Consider the following 13,362-nt stretch of genomic DNA (forward strand, 5'->3'; position numbering starts at 1 on the left):
AAGTAATCGTACGCCTAGTCGATAGGCATGCTTGCTTATTAGGCAGTCTCCTGTTATGACAGATACTAACAAACTAACATTATGCTTATTTAGGCTCATTAGTAAGTCAATGCGTTTAGCGGTGAGCACCGGACACAATTGCCTGACAGTTTTGCAAGTGATCTCGTCTTGCCATCTGTCGTTCGCTACTTTAGTAAACCACTCGAATATATGACCAAGTACAAGCAAGAAGTTTGGTCCCAAATCGCACCAGTTTATCGGCCTTAAAATTCCAATATATGTCGCAGAGTCCAGGAATCCATCACCTTTAGACGAAATTACTCAGCCATTTCGTTCAGAGATGTTTGGCACTTCATGGCTACCATCAGTCAGTGAAGAAGTAGATTTAAACTTGGGCTGCGAAGTTCAGGGCTCGCGAAGATAAGAAATTTATGTATGTATTGTAACGCTGTTTCCCTGAATGTTGCCACTATTTTAGCCTCTTTAATTGGTATTGGGTATACCTCCGGCCACTTGCTAAAATAGTTCATTACTACTAACACGTATGCATATGGTTCCCGGTCTGGTGGTAGGAAATAGACCGGTTACATCCATAGTAATCCGCTCAAATGGTGTACTTGAGCTATACTGTCTCATCTGGCCACGACTGCTGAATTTATATGCTTTCACTGCAATATACTCCGACCTGATAGAAACTCTGCTCAATGTCCCTCAGCTTTCGTGATTTCCATGCGCCCTGTACTGAGACTGTTCCTATTGCAGGTGTATTGGCCATTTTCACATTCCCGTGTTCTTTGCAAATAACCAGTTATCAAATTTAAATGCGATCAGGTTTCCGCTGAGGATTTCTCTGTAGTTGGCAGCCGTCTGTTCAGTTCCAAATTCGGGGTTTCCTGCTGACACTTCCATGGGTGTTCATTCTTCCGGTGATATTATTCTGATAAGCCGGACCTCAATAAGGTATTTTTAATAGTCCTATTTATTTCTTAAATTCATTATATGGTCCCCTTAAATGTTTGCATTTGTCAAAAGTTATACTAGAGTACTATTTTTCTGAGAAAATTTTCTTCGTTTCTCGTTTCTTCCAGCGATCACGATCATCGTCCCCAATTTTGATGATTAGCAACAATGCGGTTGGCTCGTGGAAGAAGCCGTGACCATTTAGACAGCACATTAAGTCTATGTTTGCGGTTTATTATCCAACCTTTGATAGAGCTGCATCTTCTTTATGTTTGTAAATATCAGAGCTTACTTAACATCTTGTTCTTTGCTCTTATCTGTGTCGCTTTATGAGTATTCCCTATTAGCGATTACCTGCTGTACACACTTCATGTACGCAAACATACATATGTACATATGTACTTACTGCGTCCTCCCAGGTATTATTAATTGCTTTCAAAGCAAGAAAGCCAGCGCGAGATTTCTCATTTTTATTATTATTCATCTCGCTTCCAACAGGCTGATTTTTATTGTTATTTCTTTAGGGTGATTCAATGAGGCCGCAGACATTCGCAATAGTGTCATTGTTCCATGCGCTGTGTAGCAAGTGGCACCATGCTGCTGAAACCACATATTATTTTCAAATGACTCCACCAGCCCAAAAACTACACCAAACAGTGACTTGTTGTCGATGCCTAGTTTTTTCTTGCAGTGGATGCAGGTTTGCTTGTTAACCCCGTTTAGGTGAAAATGTTCTTCATCGCTAATGATGATTTTTTTTTTTGCAAAAATCGGCTTCAACTTTNGGGAACACGGAAGAGAAATAACAATGCGCTTGTTCGATTTATTAAATGGTGCAAAACTTAAAAAAAGCAAAGTTCGTTTGGCGCTGTCGTCAAAATAAACCTACGGTTTCGAAGGAGTCAGGCTAAAGCGCGAGATATTACGGCATTTCTTTATGAGCTGAACATATGAATGTATGCGATATGTTAGAGTCTATCCAAGAAAAGAAATTTCACTTGTCGTACTATCTTGAATATGACTGTGCCAGAGAATCACGAATTCCACGAAGCAGTTCTATGCCTGAAAAAAATGGTAGTTGGACTCTGCTTACAGCCCTCATGTAACGAGAGCTCATGAAGTTGGTAATAGTTACGCGGTGTATGTCGTTTATGGCCTATCTATATCCACACTTTCGTTGATTAATGTAGGTTTGGATTAGCAACTCTAACGGCAACTTAACCTCCTGGATCCAAGATACAATTCTCAGCTTAGGGCATCAGTAAGTTTATTTCTGCTAGTTGGCGAGAGATTTGCCGGACAAAATTTGAATAAAAGTGGGGAGAGAACACAATTCTTGTTTTATTTTTTTGGTGCTTGATCTCGAAATATAACCAGTCATTGTGAACCATCTGCACAATTCGAAAACCATAGTTTTAGTCCCAAAGTAAGGGAAGGTGTCTCAATGTCTTCCAAGAGCTCGAGGTGAGAAGCTGTGTAGAAGTCTTTCGAAAAGTCCAACACTACAACGACAGTTCCTTCTCCGGGACATTTACAATCAAAGCAACAAGGAAAAAACTTGTGGGAGAAGTCTTGCCAAGTCGAATAGAAAGAAGGGTATAATTTTATCTCAGTGTAGAAAACCAAAGGGCTTGACACATTTTATTTCTCGATCTGTTTTCTCCACTTCTTCGCTGTGCTATATGTAATATTCATTATCTGTAAAGGATACTTAATGTTTCTCTTAGGGAATATTTGCTGAAAGCGGCTTCATAAATAGAGCAGCAGATTTTCGATAAGTTAAAGTTGAAGTTGGAAATTTTCAAAAATGCTTCATCTCAAAAATCAATACAGAGACATGCCATTTTACAGCTAGAAAATAAATGAAATACAAAGAAATCCACAGCGCTTTTTCCCCAATACTAAATTGAATTTCATTATTTTTTCGCGAAACGATGCGCTGTTTAGCTTAACTGATAATAAAATTTCATTTGGAAAACCATGACTCAATTGCAGTGGATGTGACGGGGTGAACAGATACCGGAAAGTACTGCCAAAACAGCAAAAAAAACAGCAAGAAGAAAGGAGAGATGAATGCACTGCGAGTTTGTCGAGAGTATTTCTACGTAAAAGCAGGCATTGGACGAAGCTTTGTTCTCTTTTTTTTCGTGTGCAATCGTCATTGATTTTTTCTGTTTACTGTTTTAAGAAATAAAAATTGTGACCCAAATCTACGGTGCAAGGTGGCCAAGTGGGTAGCGAAGTCATTGAAACAACGCAAGCACTGAAGTGTGGCTGTTTTGTGTTGTCTTTTTTTGTATCGTTTTTCTTAGTTGTTGTCACCTCAACGCTACTGCAAAGCTACATACATGCATACATATGCACATATTTTGTTTAATTTTATTTTGTTTTGGTCTGAAGTTGTCTTCTTCAGTTGTGCAGTTTAATTTTGTTGTTTGCGGTTACGATTTTTATGTTATGCGCGCTGCGCATGCGCTTTACCTCTTTGAATTTATTTTGATATTTTATTTTCGAGTTTTTCATTTCCTTTTTTTTCGCCGCATTTTACTTTTAATTTGTATCTTTTGAGATACCCTTCATTTAACAATGTTTAATGCTGAACCTTTTGCAAATTGAGGTTTATGAGCTTTAAATCATCGCCACCACCTCCTCACTTTGTTGTTGGTTATTTTTTATTATGCTGTTGTCTCGGCAGCCAACTTTGAAGGTTAAAGTGCGGCTACAGTCGATTTACAAAGCGGCAATCGCCGTTAAAACATTACAGTATGCTGCTGCAAAACGTTTAAGGTTTGTGGTGAAAATTAAATAAAATTATAACATACNTAGCCAACTTTGAAGGTTAAAGTGCGGCTACAGTCGATTTACAAAGCGGCAATCGCCGTTAAAACATTACAGTATGCTGATGCAAAACGTTTAAGGTTTGTGGTGAAAATTAAATAAAATTATAACATACATATGTATATTGCATAAAAACCAAGTGACGTTACATTTGATGTGCAAATAAGTGTCGCCTAATCTATGAATAATATAAAAACACGCATGTGTATCTGGCAGATTGAGTTTCTGCGGTCGCATAATGTGACGAAAAGTTGACCCACTTTTGATGGCTTAAGACACCACCGACACGAGATAAAATAAAACAAAAAATAAAATAAGATTTACAAAAATTAAATTCAAATAAGATAAATTAAGATAAGACACGACAAAACAAGACAAGGCAGGACCGGACAAAACAAGAGAAGGCAAGACCAGGCAAGACAAAAACAGACAAGACCAAAATAGACGGGAGAAAGCAAGATAAGATAACCTAATATGGTGTGCGGGTTCGAGCTTCACACCTGAGCTTTTAGATGTTTACAATTCCAGTTCGGATTGCTCAGTTTACTTTCGATATAATTTGTATATATCTTTTCACGTCGACTCCCTTTTGTTAGCGCAGTCAAAATAGCCAAATCTAACCTGCGGATTGTCATTTTTATTAGTCCTGCTCATTCAACATGCTCAATTAAGAGGGTATTTCGTATAACTTAGAACCAAAAATTTAAAAAACCGGTTACATTACAAAGCTAGTTAAGGCCAATTAGGCTAAGCTAACCTACTTTAAGCTAAGATAAGATAAAATAGGATAAAATAGCTTAAGATAATTTTATATGACTATCCTATTATTGCAAGCAAGATCTTTGGGGTTTTGCAAACTAAGCTGCCTTCCTCGTCGAGTGCACCATAAATATGTCCCCTCGATATCGATAGGCGTCGGCCGACCAAGGTTGAAGTTGTCGTTCCTGTTGTCTGAGGCTCAGTCTGGCAGCATCGCGTTGGATGTTGTTGAGTGTCACTGTACTTGTATATCGTGCATCGCCAATCTACCTACCCGTTTTTTCTTCATTGAACGCAAGTTACTTGTGAGTAGTGATTGCCTCGAGTGTCTTTACAACAAGGGGGATGAACGTGATCGGCCTGTAGAGTCCTCTAGTGCGGCGTTTTCTTTTCGCTTCGGTATCGGTATCAGGGATGGTGTGCCTGGCCAAAGACAGGTTGAAGAATGTAGTGTAGAACTCGACTTCCCGTGCATAAAGTTTTTTTTAGCATCAGCATTGACCAATGGATTTTGGCGATTGTTTCAACATCAACATAGGGATGCTGTCTAGCCAATGGTTTTCGGCTATTAAGCTTTCGTTATGGTTTCCCTAAACTCCTTGAACTGGATTGTGGCTCATCCTTGCAAAGCTTGTGCATTTTTCGAAGGGTTTTGCGTTCGGCTGTGTCTCTCTCAGTCTTACCGATGCACTAATAATGTACACTTGTGCTTATGTTCGTTAACAATGCACCGTATATCCTAATTAGATTCCTTGGTTCTAAGGTAATAAGGAGGCTATCGTATTCAAGGTTGACTTACTTAGCTTCTGCTTATGGCGGAGGTAGCTGGGGCAAATAATAGACTTTGAACAGCAACGGAGGTATACATTCAATACCTGAAGTTTTTTAGAATCCATGTCTGTGTTCGGCTAGTTTGAGATGCTTCATGAGGGTGGCGATTATTGCTTCTACGGTTTTTGCCAACGAGGATGGGAGGCATATGGGTCTATACGAGTCTCCGACGACTGTCTTCTTCTCTGGGTGAAGAAGGGAGCTATGGGATGATCAAAGAGGCAGTGATAAACCCGACTTCGGCAGATATCGTCTTTTTCAATATTTGCGTGGAGATTGCATCTGAGCCAAATGCCTTAGATGACTTGGCGTTGCTGACAGAGGCCTGCATTTCTCCTACAGTATAGCAAGTTGGAGTGACTCGGCGGCCGAATTTGTGCGCTTTGTCCGTGGATCCGACATTGTGGTGTTGCCAATTATAAGGACTAAGTTGTTCTTTCGTTTCGCCGGATGGTAGAGATTTCCCATTCCTTCATAGTTTTTGCTTGCTCTGCATGTCTGTGTTCATTGACCAGGTTTCTAAAATCCTTGTTGCGGTACCTGTGTGGCTATTCTCAAACAAGTTAGCGAAAATTTTCGCATCGCTATCGCAAGTTGCCGATGTGTGTTATGAATGCCGTAAAGTTGAGATAGCGATACAATATTTGTCGCTAGCTCATTTGAGAATAGCCCCTCTGATTCGGAGATCGCCCGGATAGGCTTGTTGAATTCGATCACGCACATCTGCAGTTCCCGCCGGCTGGTATGAAACTAATGAAGTTTTTACCAGTTTAAATATGTTGGATTGATCGTAAATTTTAGTCATCTAGCAGACGTTTTGATTGACTTATTTCACTGGTTTTGCATTCCATTCGGTAAACTCATTGAAACAAAGTTACACATTAAACACACATTTTATTTTCCTACCTTTACTCTACAATTGCCCTTAACAACCCTCAAACCTCGCGCATGAAAAATACAGCCACTCAACCGTGACTTTATTACAGTTAACTCGAGTATTAAATTTTTTTCCATAAACCTTAATTATTGCCACAATTTTATTATCAAAAACGTAAAAAAATAAAACCGAAAAAGAGCACAAATTGGCAACACCTCAGTTCCATGGGGCGATAAAAAAAATGTTTGCAACCAACACGATTTAAGCTACCTCAATCCCCTCTAGCCACCTGTACCCGAATATGTGTATCTACAACTGGTTGCAACGTTGCACATTTAAGGTTTTTTTTGTTGTCATTACTGTTTCATACATGCATGTTGCATGCCTGCATACATATGTGTGTGTTTTATTCGTTTTTTTTTTTGTTTTTGTAGCTGTGTTGCTTACCTTTGTAGAGTTTATTNTTCAATCCCCTCTAGCCACCTGTACCCGAATATGTGTATCTACAACTCGTTGCAACGTTGCACCTTTAAGGTTTTTTTTGTTGTCATTACTGTTTCATACATTGCATGTTGCATGCCTGCATACATATGTGTGTGTTTTATTCGTTTTTTTTTTGTTTTTGTAGCTGTGTTGCTTACCTTTGTAGAGTTTATTGACACTTGCAATATTTCGCTTTACATATTTTTCTACATTGGCCGCTGTTTTTGCTGCTGCTGCTACTGCTGCTCCTACCAGCATTCGCACGTCTACTTTACAGCACTACTGCTCTCGTTCTCTCACTGTCTCTCTCACTACTTCGGCTACTGACGTTGGGACACTTTTTAGCGCTTATCTCACTTGCACTTGTACACTTGTACGTTGCTGTTTCTACACTTTTTATTGCTTTTGCTCTGTTCTGCTTACAATGCAGCGTAACAAAGCGATTACAATTTAAAATGTATGTAAATTTTCCACAACTTCGCTACAGTAATTAATACACTGTATTTGACGAAAACAAATATTATTGCACATTAATTCGTAATTTGTTGTTTACAAAATTTTCAACAAATAACCCGGATATTTAACAGTCATGCGTCCGTAATGTGTGCACAGTCCGCATTTTCTTATTGGAAGCAGCGTAAAATGTTAACCACTCACTCAATGTTACACACAAATGCACATCATGACTTTCCACTTTTTTACCATATGCCAAACTAGAGCGATCTCGCTTGCACGCATGCCAACTAACTGAATGGCACTGATTCTGTTGCTCTATTGCTTTTGTGTTTTTGTTGTTGTCTTATGAAACTCGGCGCTTGGCGGATGACACTTGATTTTTTGTTTACATTGCATTGAGTGGGCACAATGAAATGATCAAGAACAAGCAACAACAATGCAATGAGCACAAGTACACACACAAACACACGCGAGTGGACGCATGACGACGCAAACGCCGTTCAGTCGTTCTGGTTCTGCACTTCTCTGCTTCCACTGTTCTGAATACTTGTTTCTTTGTTTGATTTGTTCGCCAGCGGGAAACCAACAAGGGGAAGGGACGAATAAAGCAATAAAAGCAGAAAATTTTAAATAACCTTCAACTACTTTTTTATTTTATTTTTGCCTTTTCGCCGCACGTTGATTGCTGGCGCACTTCTTGTTTTCTTTTATTTTCACTATACTCGAGCTCGCGTACGTAGATTTCACCACCACCATTCCCACCTTAGCAAATCAAATCTGTATTTAGGACGTTGTTTTTGCTTATGCTTGGGTTTTGCGTCTTCTTATTCGTTTGGCAAATTTTCGTTTGGCCCTTCCCCAGGGATTAGGCGCTGGGGCATTAACTTCCAGATTTCGTATTTTTATAAATAAATGATTAATTTATGAAAGCTTTCTATGAAATTACCTTTTTTATGAATTCTTCTGCTCGTGAGCCCACTCAAAAGTGGCGATAGCGTATCGGTTTGAGATTTCTCTCTACTTAAATATTTCAGTGAAAAGTAGCACACTCGGCCACTTTGCCTTTGGCCATGTTGATTAACTAGCAAACAAATTTTGCTTTTGCTGCGCACAATGCGCTCGACGACGGTAGCTATTCACTATTCATAGTACACTACGCCAACCACTGACTCCTCAAGAGCCTAAAGTGAATCTCAGAATATTTCGTTTAATTGGTCTTTCTTGTCTTTGCAATTTTTTCACATATGCGCGCACATTTATTTGCAGCCGACTTGTGATTTCCACTGCTGTTTAGTCTAGGCTAAATGCGTTACATTTATTATTACTACACATATGTATTTTGTAATATAAATAAGCATTCACTCAAATGAGTCGTGCACTTATCGCAGTCTGCGCGCTACAAAATTTTTCTTCTTTTCAGATTTACAAAAATCCACTTGCAAAAAACACCGCCACCGCAAACGAAAACCGATCAACAACCTACTCCAGCTGTCACAAAAACAACACTGAACGCACTAATCGAAATAGGAACGGCTCGTAAGCGCAGTGTTGCATGCAGCAGGTGTGTTTTGGAACTTGATGTGTGGATTTCATCTGTCGGGCACAGGTGAAATATGCACAGAATTTTGTTAAACTAAATTATAAACTTGAAAGCAGTTCTACAGAGATGAAGCAATGTTTTATTTATAAACTAAACTTATAAAAGTATTTTTAAATGAACAGCTAAGATTTTAATTAAAACTTCTGAGAATAACATTAAAATCCACACCTTAGCGAAGACTACAACCATAAGTATACAAATAGTAGAGAACTTTAGTCCTAATTTAGACGACGCAAGTGCTTACAATCCATTTCAATTTCCTATGTTTCCATGTACCGTGGACTTGGGCGTTTGCAATATTTTTTCGATTTCGTATTTTGACTACCATTTGAATACATATTTTACTATATAAAAATAAAAAATATGCAAAACCAAAAATTGNAAGTAAAGTGCTAGAGGTTAGGAAAACGGGTGGGGAATTTTTGAATTTGTGTATTTTGAAAATATTAGACAAAATTGCTATCAATAATCCATTTGCGAATGTCTGGAGTTTGTAGATTCTGAACTGGTTCTAAATCAATGTAAAAGAATTAGTGGCTAGTGTTTGTAAAGCATAGCGGTATACGCAGATGTTGACCAATTTGATTTAAACGATGAATGGACAAGTATTTTGAGGGATTCTATTATCAAAGAAAGTAAAAGAAAGAAAGTAGCGGTGTGGAAAAGTTTGGGAGGTATTCGTTAACAAAAGGGCAGAAAATGGAGATTTATTATATCCATTTTAAGGATATTATATAGTTTGGTAACATCTTTGCATCATTCTAATGTTGACTGCCACCGTTTTTTTTCAATAACAGTCGGTTAAAAAAAATGAAATGGCTGTTTGTTGAAATTAATTTTGTCCTTAGAAATTATAAAATTAAAAAATAAATATGTGTATACATGCTATCTGTATTGCACATCTATGAACATACAAATGTTTCTTCAACCGAAAGCATTTTATGAATTATGTAGATACATGCAGCATGCAGATTTAGGGTTTTTATTAGTCGGATTGCTGGCAACACTGTGCACAGCTGATTTTTGTTCTCCAATCGGAAAAAATTCTACAGCAAAAACACCAACAACGAAATCTGCCACAAGTGGAGAATTTTTTGCCATTTACAATTCTCCAGTTGTGTTATACGCTAGCATTTGTTGTAGGTGGTGTATTAAATTAATTAATTAACTAGCAATTTGGTTTAAAAAGTGTATTGAGTGTTGAAAAGATATAGTTTAGTACAAATATAAAAAGAAACGCAATAAAGTTGCAGCACAAAGCAAAAAAAGTAGAATTGTAAGCTCAGTGAATCGTAGACTTTCGTGCGCGGTCAGGTGGAACGCTAGCAACAACAATACGCTTGAAGTCGGAAAATACTTATTCGAAAAGTGCATTTATGTACCTAAAGAATTACAAAAGCTGCAATTAACTGCGTTGTTAATAAAAAAATATACATATATCAGTGCTAGCCTCCCATTACTAGTAGTGCAACATAATTGTGAGAACAATAAATACTTGTCAAAATGACGAATATGCGGCCACCCAAAAAACCATCCTCTTGAAAGTGGTTATTCTCGGGGATGGCGGCGTAGGAAAATCCTGTCTGATGAATCGCTTTGTTTCAAATCGCTATGACGAAAACAACTTTCATACAATTGGCGTTGAATTTATGAATAAAAACATTGATGTGGATGGCGAGAAATACACATTGCAAGTAAGTCCAGCACAGAATTAGTACAACATGTGTGTATGTTTGAATGTATTGCTTGGTAGAAGGTGACCGAAAATTGTGTAGATATAAAATCAAAATAAGCAGAGGGATATATAACTACGCTTGATTTTTATATTTACATACATACATACATTGTTCAAATTATTAAAAGCGTTAAGCAGGAAGCCGCCATGGCAATGAGCCTCAAAGTCAAACTACTACTTCTGGTTAGGTAAGGAAATTAGTAGTAGTAGGGGTGGATAGTACAAAGTAGGTGTACAGTATGTAACTTTATTAACTTATGCTAGTTAAATGCAGGTATTCCCATTGTGTATACTTCCACATATATACATACATCAAAAATGTATATGTACTTACCTCAACCACACAGTCCTATGTATGTAGTCCACTCATCAATAATCTAAAGCTGTTAGTGCCAACTCATGAATAATGTTAGTTATTGTAAATAAAGGTGTTATGTACTTTATTTATTTTACCCGAATTTAAGATCGGTTTGCACCACTAAGCAAAGACTACAAACGAGTACGTTAGGATTTTTAATGTATAAAACTACTTAAGGTCTTAGCAAGTGCGTTGTTTTATTGCTTTGTTAGTTGTATATAAATGAGAAGACGTTTTGTTTCATGATAAAGCCAGAAATATTGTAGTTCGAATCAAATACAATGTGAGCAGCACCGCTGGACTCTCGTTACTCTGGCACAATTAAGTAAAGAGCGTGTCAGACGTGGCAATATATTTCGATTAGGGCTGATGATTTCACCCGGGTAATGAGCTACCCGGGTACCTGGGTAGCGGGTGAAGCCCTACCCGGGTATTGAATTACCCGGGTAGCCCGGGTACCCGGGTGTTTTATAACCCGGGTAGACCCGGGTAGACCGGGTACCCGGGCAGTATGGTAATTACCCGGGTACCCGGGCACCCGAAAAAATGTGGAGAGGTGAAAATTAAACGCATTTACGATCATATAACGCAAACGAACGTACATATGGAAAATCTATAAGAATCTTCCGTACCATATGGGGAAATATTATAATATACAACACATACATTGCACTTGACAAATCCGTCATTCATCACACAAGCGTACTTCCAAACCCAGCTTGTTTTAGGCATGTCTAAAGTATTAATATTTACGAAGTTGGTAATGCGCGTACAGATATCGGATCGGTAACAAATAAAATTATTGAGACACACCCACCTGCGAATCTAAACGATGACCGACAGTTGAGGCAATTTTTGTGTTGGAATGAAAAAAATTTTAAAATTTCTTCCACAATTATTTCACAACAATACGTTCATCAACCTACTTCTCGTATTAAGGAAACTTCATTAAATAATTGTGATTTTAAAAGCTTTAAATATTATGAGAAAAGAAACTATAATTTGAACAAGCTGATACAATAAAAGTACAAAATCTTTAGGTGAATGAATAGCATAAGGCTTTGTTACCTTACTTTTTGTACCAGAAGTGGCCTACCACAGGGTTTAGTTCTTATATAATTCCCAATGAGAACGTTCTCGTCAGTTTTGTTCTCATTTTGGTTTTGGTTTTGACGCGTTCTTGGGAACAAAACTACGACAATGGCATTTAGTTTCGATCATACATTTCGTTCTCAGTCCCTGTTTTAAAATATTAATATTTAATATTCTTTAAAATATACATACATACATACATATGTACACATGCATGTATGTATATGCATTTACAAAAATTAGAAGTTTGAATTTAAGTACAGAAACTAATGTTTTAATTTACTTTTCTTGTCTCCGTCTACTCAGGCAAGCGGTTAGGTGTACATAGTCGCGTACACTCTAGACATAAAAAAATAATTATAAAAAAAAAATTTCTCACTGAAAAAATATTTATCCTCACCAAAAAGATTATACAAGAAGCTTTATGTCGCATTACCCGGGTGTTTTTCGTTTAACCGGCACCAACATATGTATATTACCCGGGTACCCGGGCAAATCGGGTAATACCCGACTACCCGGGTAATAAAAGCCCCGGGTAATACCCGGGTAATCGGGTACCCGGGTACCCGGGCATTACCCGAATTACCCGGGCACCCGGGTAATACCCGGGTAACCGGGTACCCGGGTATCATCAGCCCTAATTTCGATGCAATAAATTTCGGAAAGGCTGTCAAATTGAGAAATCAGTTGCATGAGCAGTCACACCTTGCATGGAAAGTGTCTTTCGAAAGAGGTTTTTATTTCCGAACGGCGAATTGCAGGAAAAATTTCTGAAATCGCTTTTTGGCTGTTCACACAGCGAAGGAGTTTCTGGCAATCTTTCTCGATACTAAAATGCAACCATGGGCGGTGGGGTTGGCGTTTGTTTGCTATTTCTCTTATAATTAACATATTTGTCGTGTAAACAATAATTTAACGATTAAGTATATTAAACAAAATAATATATTTCAAGCATTTTTGATATTTAATTCAACAATATTTTTTATCATTTTACACAAATTCACGATCAGGGCCACACGGCAACACTCGATTAGTTTGACAGCACTTGCAGAAGAAATAAAAATTTCTAGTGCAGCACGAGCAAGTTGAAATATATTTCCGAAATCGATTTTCGCTCTTGCTGTTGCAGTCCCACCTTGCAACTTTTATTTCTGAAACTGATTTCCGAAGGGTGACAGAAACATCTTTCTGGCTGTTCACACATCGAAATAAAATTTCTCTTTCTCAATTTGACAGCGAATTGCGTGCGAAAGACGGAAATATTGCCACGTCTGACAGGCTCTTAAGGTATGCATTTTAGTGATGCACAGAACCGAGAAACCGGAACCGGCTCCTACAAAAATCGAAAAAAAACGGTTCTAACGGAATACCAT

At 38.0% G+C, this 13,362-nt stretch overlaps 1 protein-coding gene across 1 annotated transcript in view; it reads left to right on the forward strand.

Moving 5' to 3' along the window:
* Positions 1 to 9,919: 9,919 nt before the first annotated feature.
* Rab9 (RAS oncogene family member Rab9) overlaps positions 9,920 to 13,362 on the forward strand; it is a 21,457-nt gene continuing 18,014 nt past the window's right edge. The window contains 2 exon segments of the mRNA XM_017620214.1: positions 9,920 to 10,326; positions 10,329 to 10,498. Of these exon segments, the coding sequence (XP_017475703.1) occupies positions 10,308 to 10,326; positions 10,329 to 10,498 (189 nt within the window). The 5' untranslated portion in view covers positions 9,920 to 10,307.

Source organism: Rhagoletis zephyria, unplaced genomic scaffold, assembly GCF_001687245.7.
Source record: "Rhagoletis zephyria isolate East Lansing unplaced genomic scaffold, Rhagoletis_zephyria_1.1 Rzeph_scaffold_02086, whole genome shotgun sequence".
In the NCBI taxonomy this organism is placed as follows: domain Eukaryota; kingdom Metazoa; phylum Arthropoda; class Insecta; order Diptera; family Tephritidae; genus Rhagoletis; species Rhagoletis zephyria.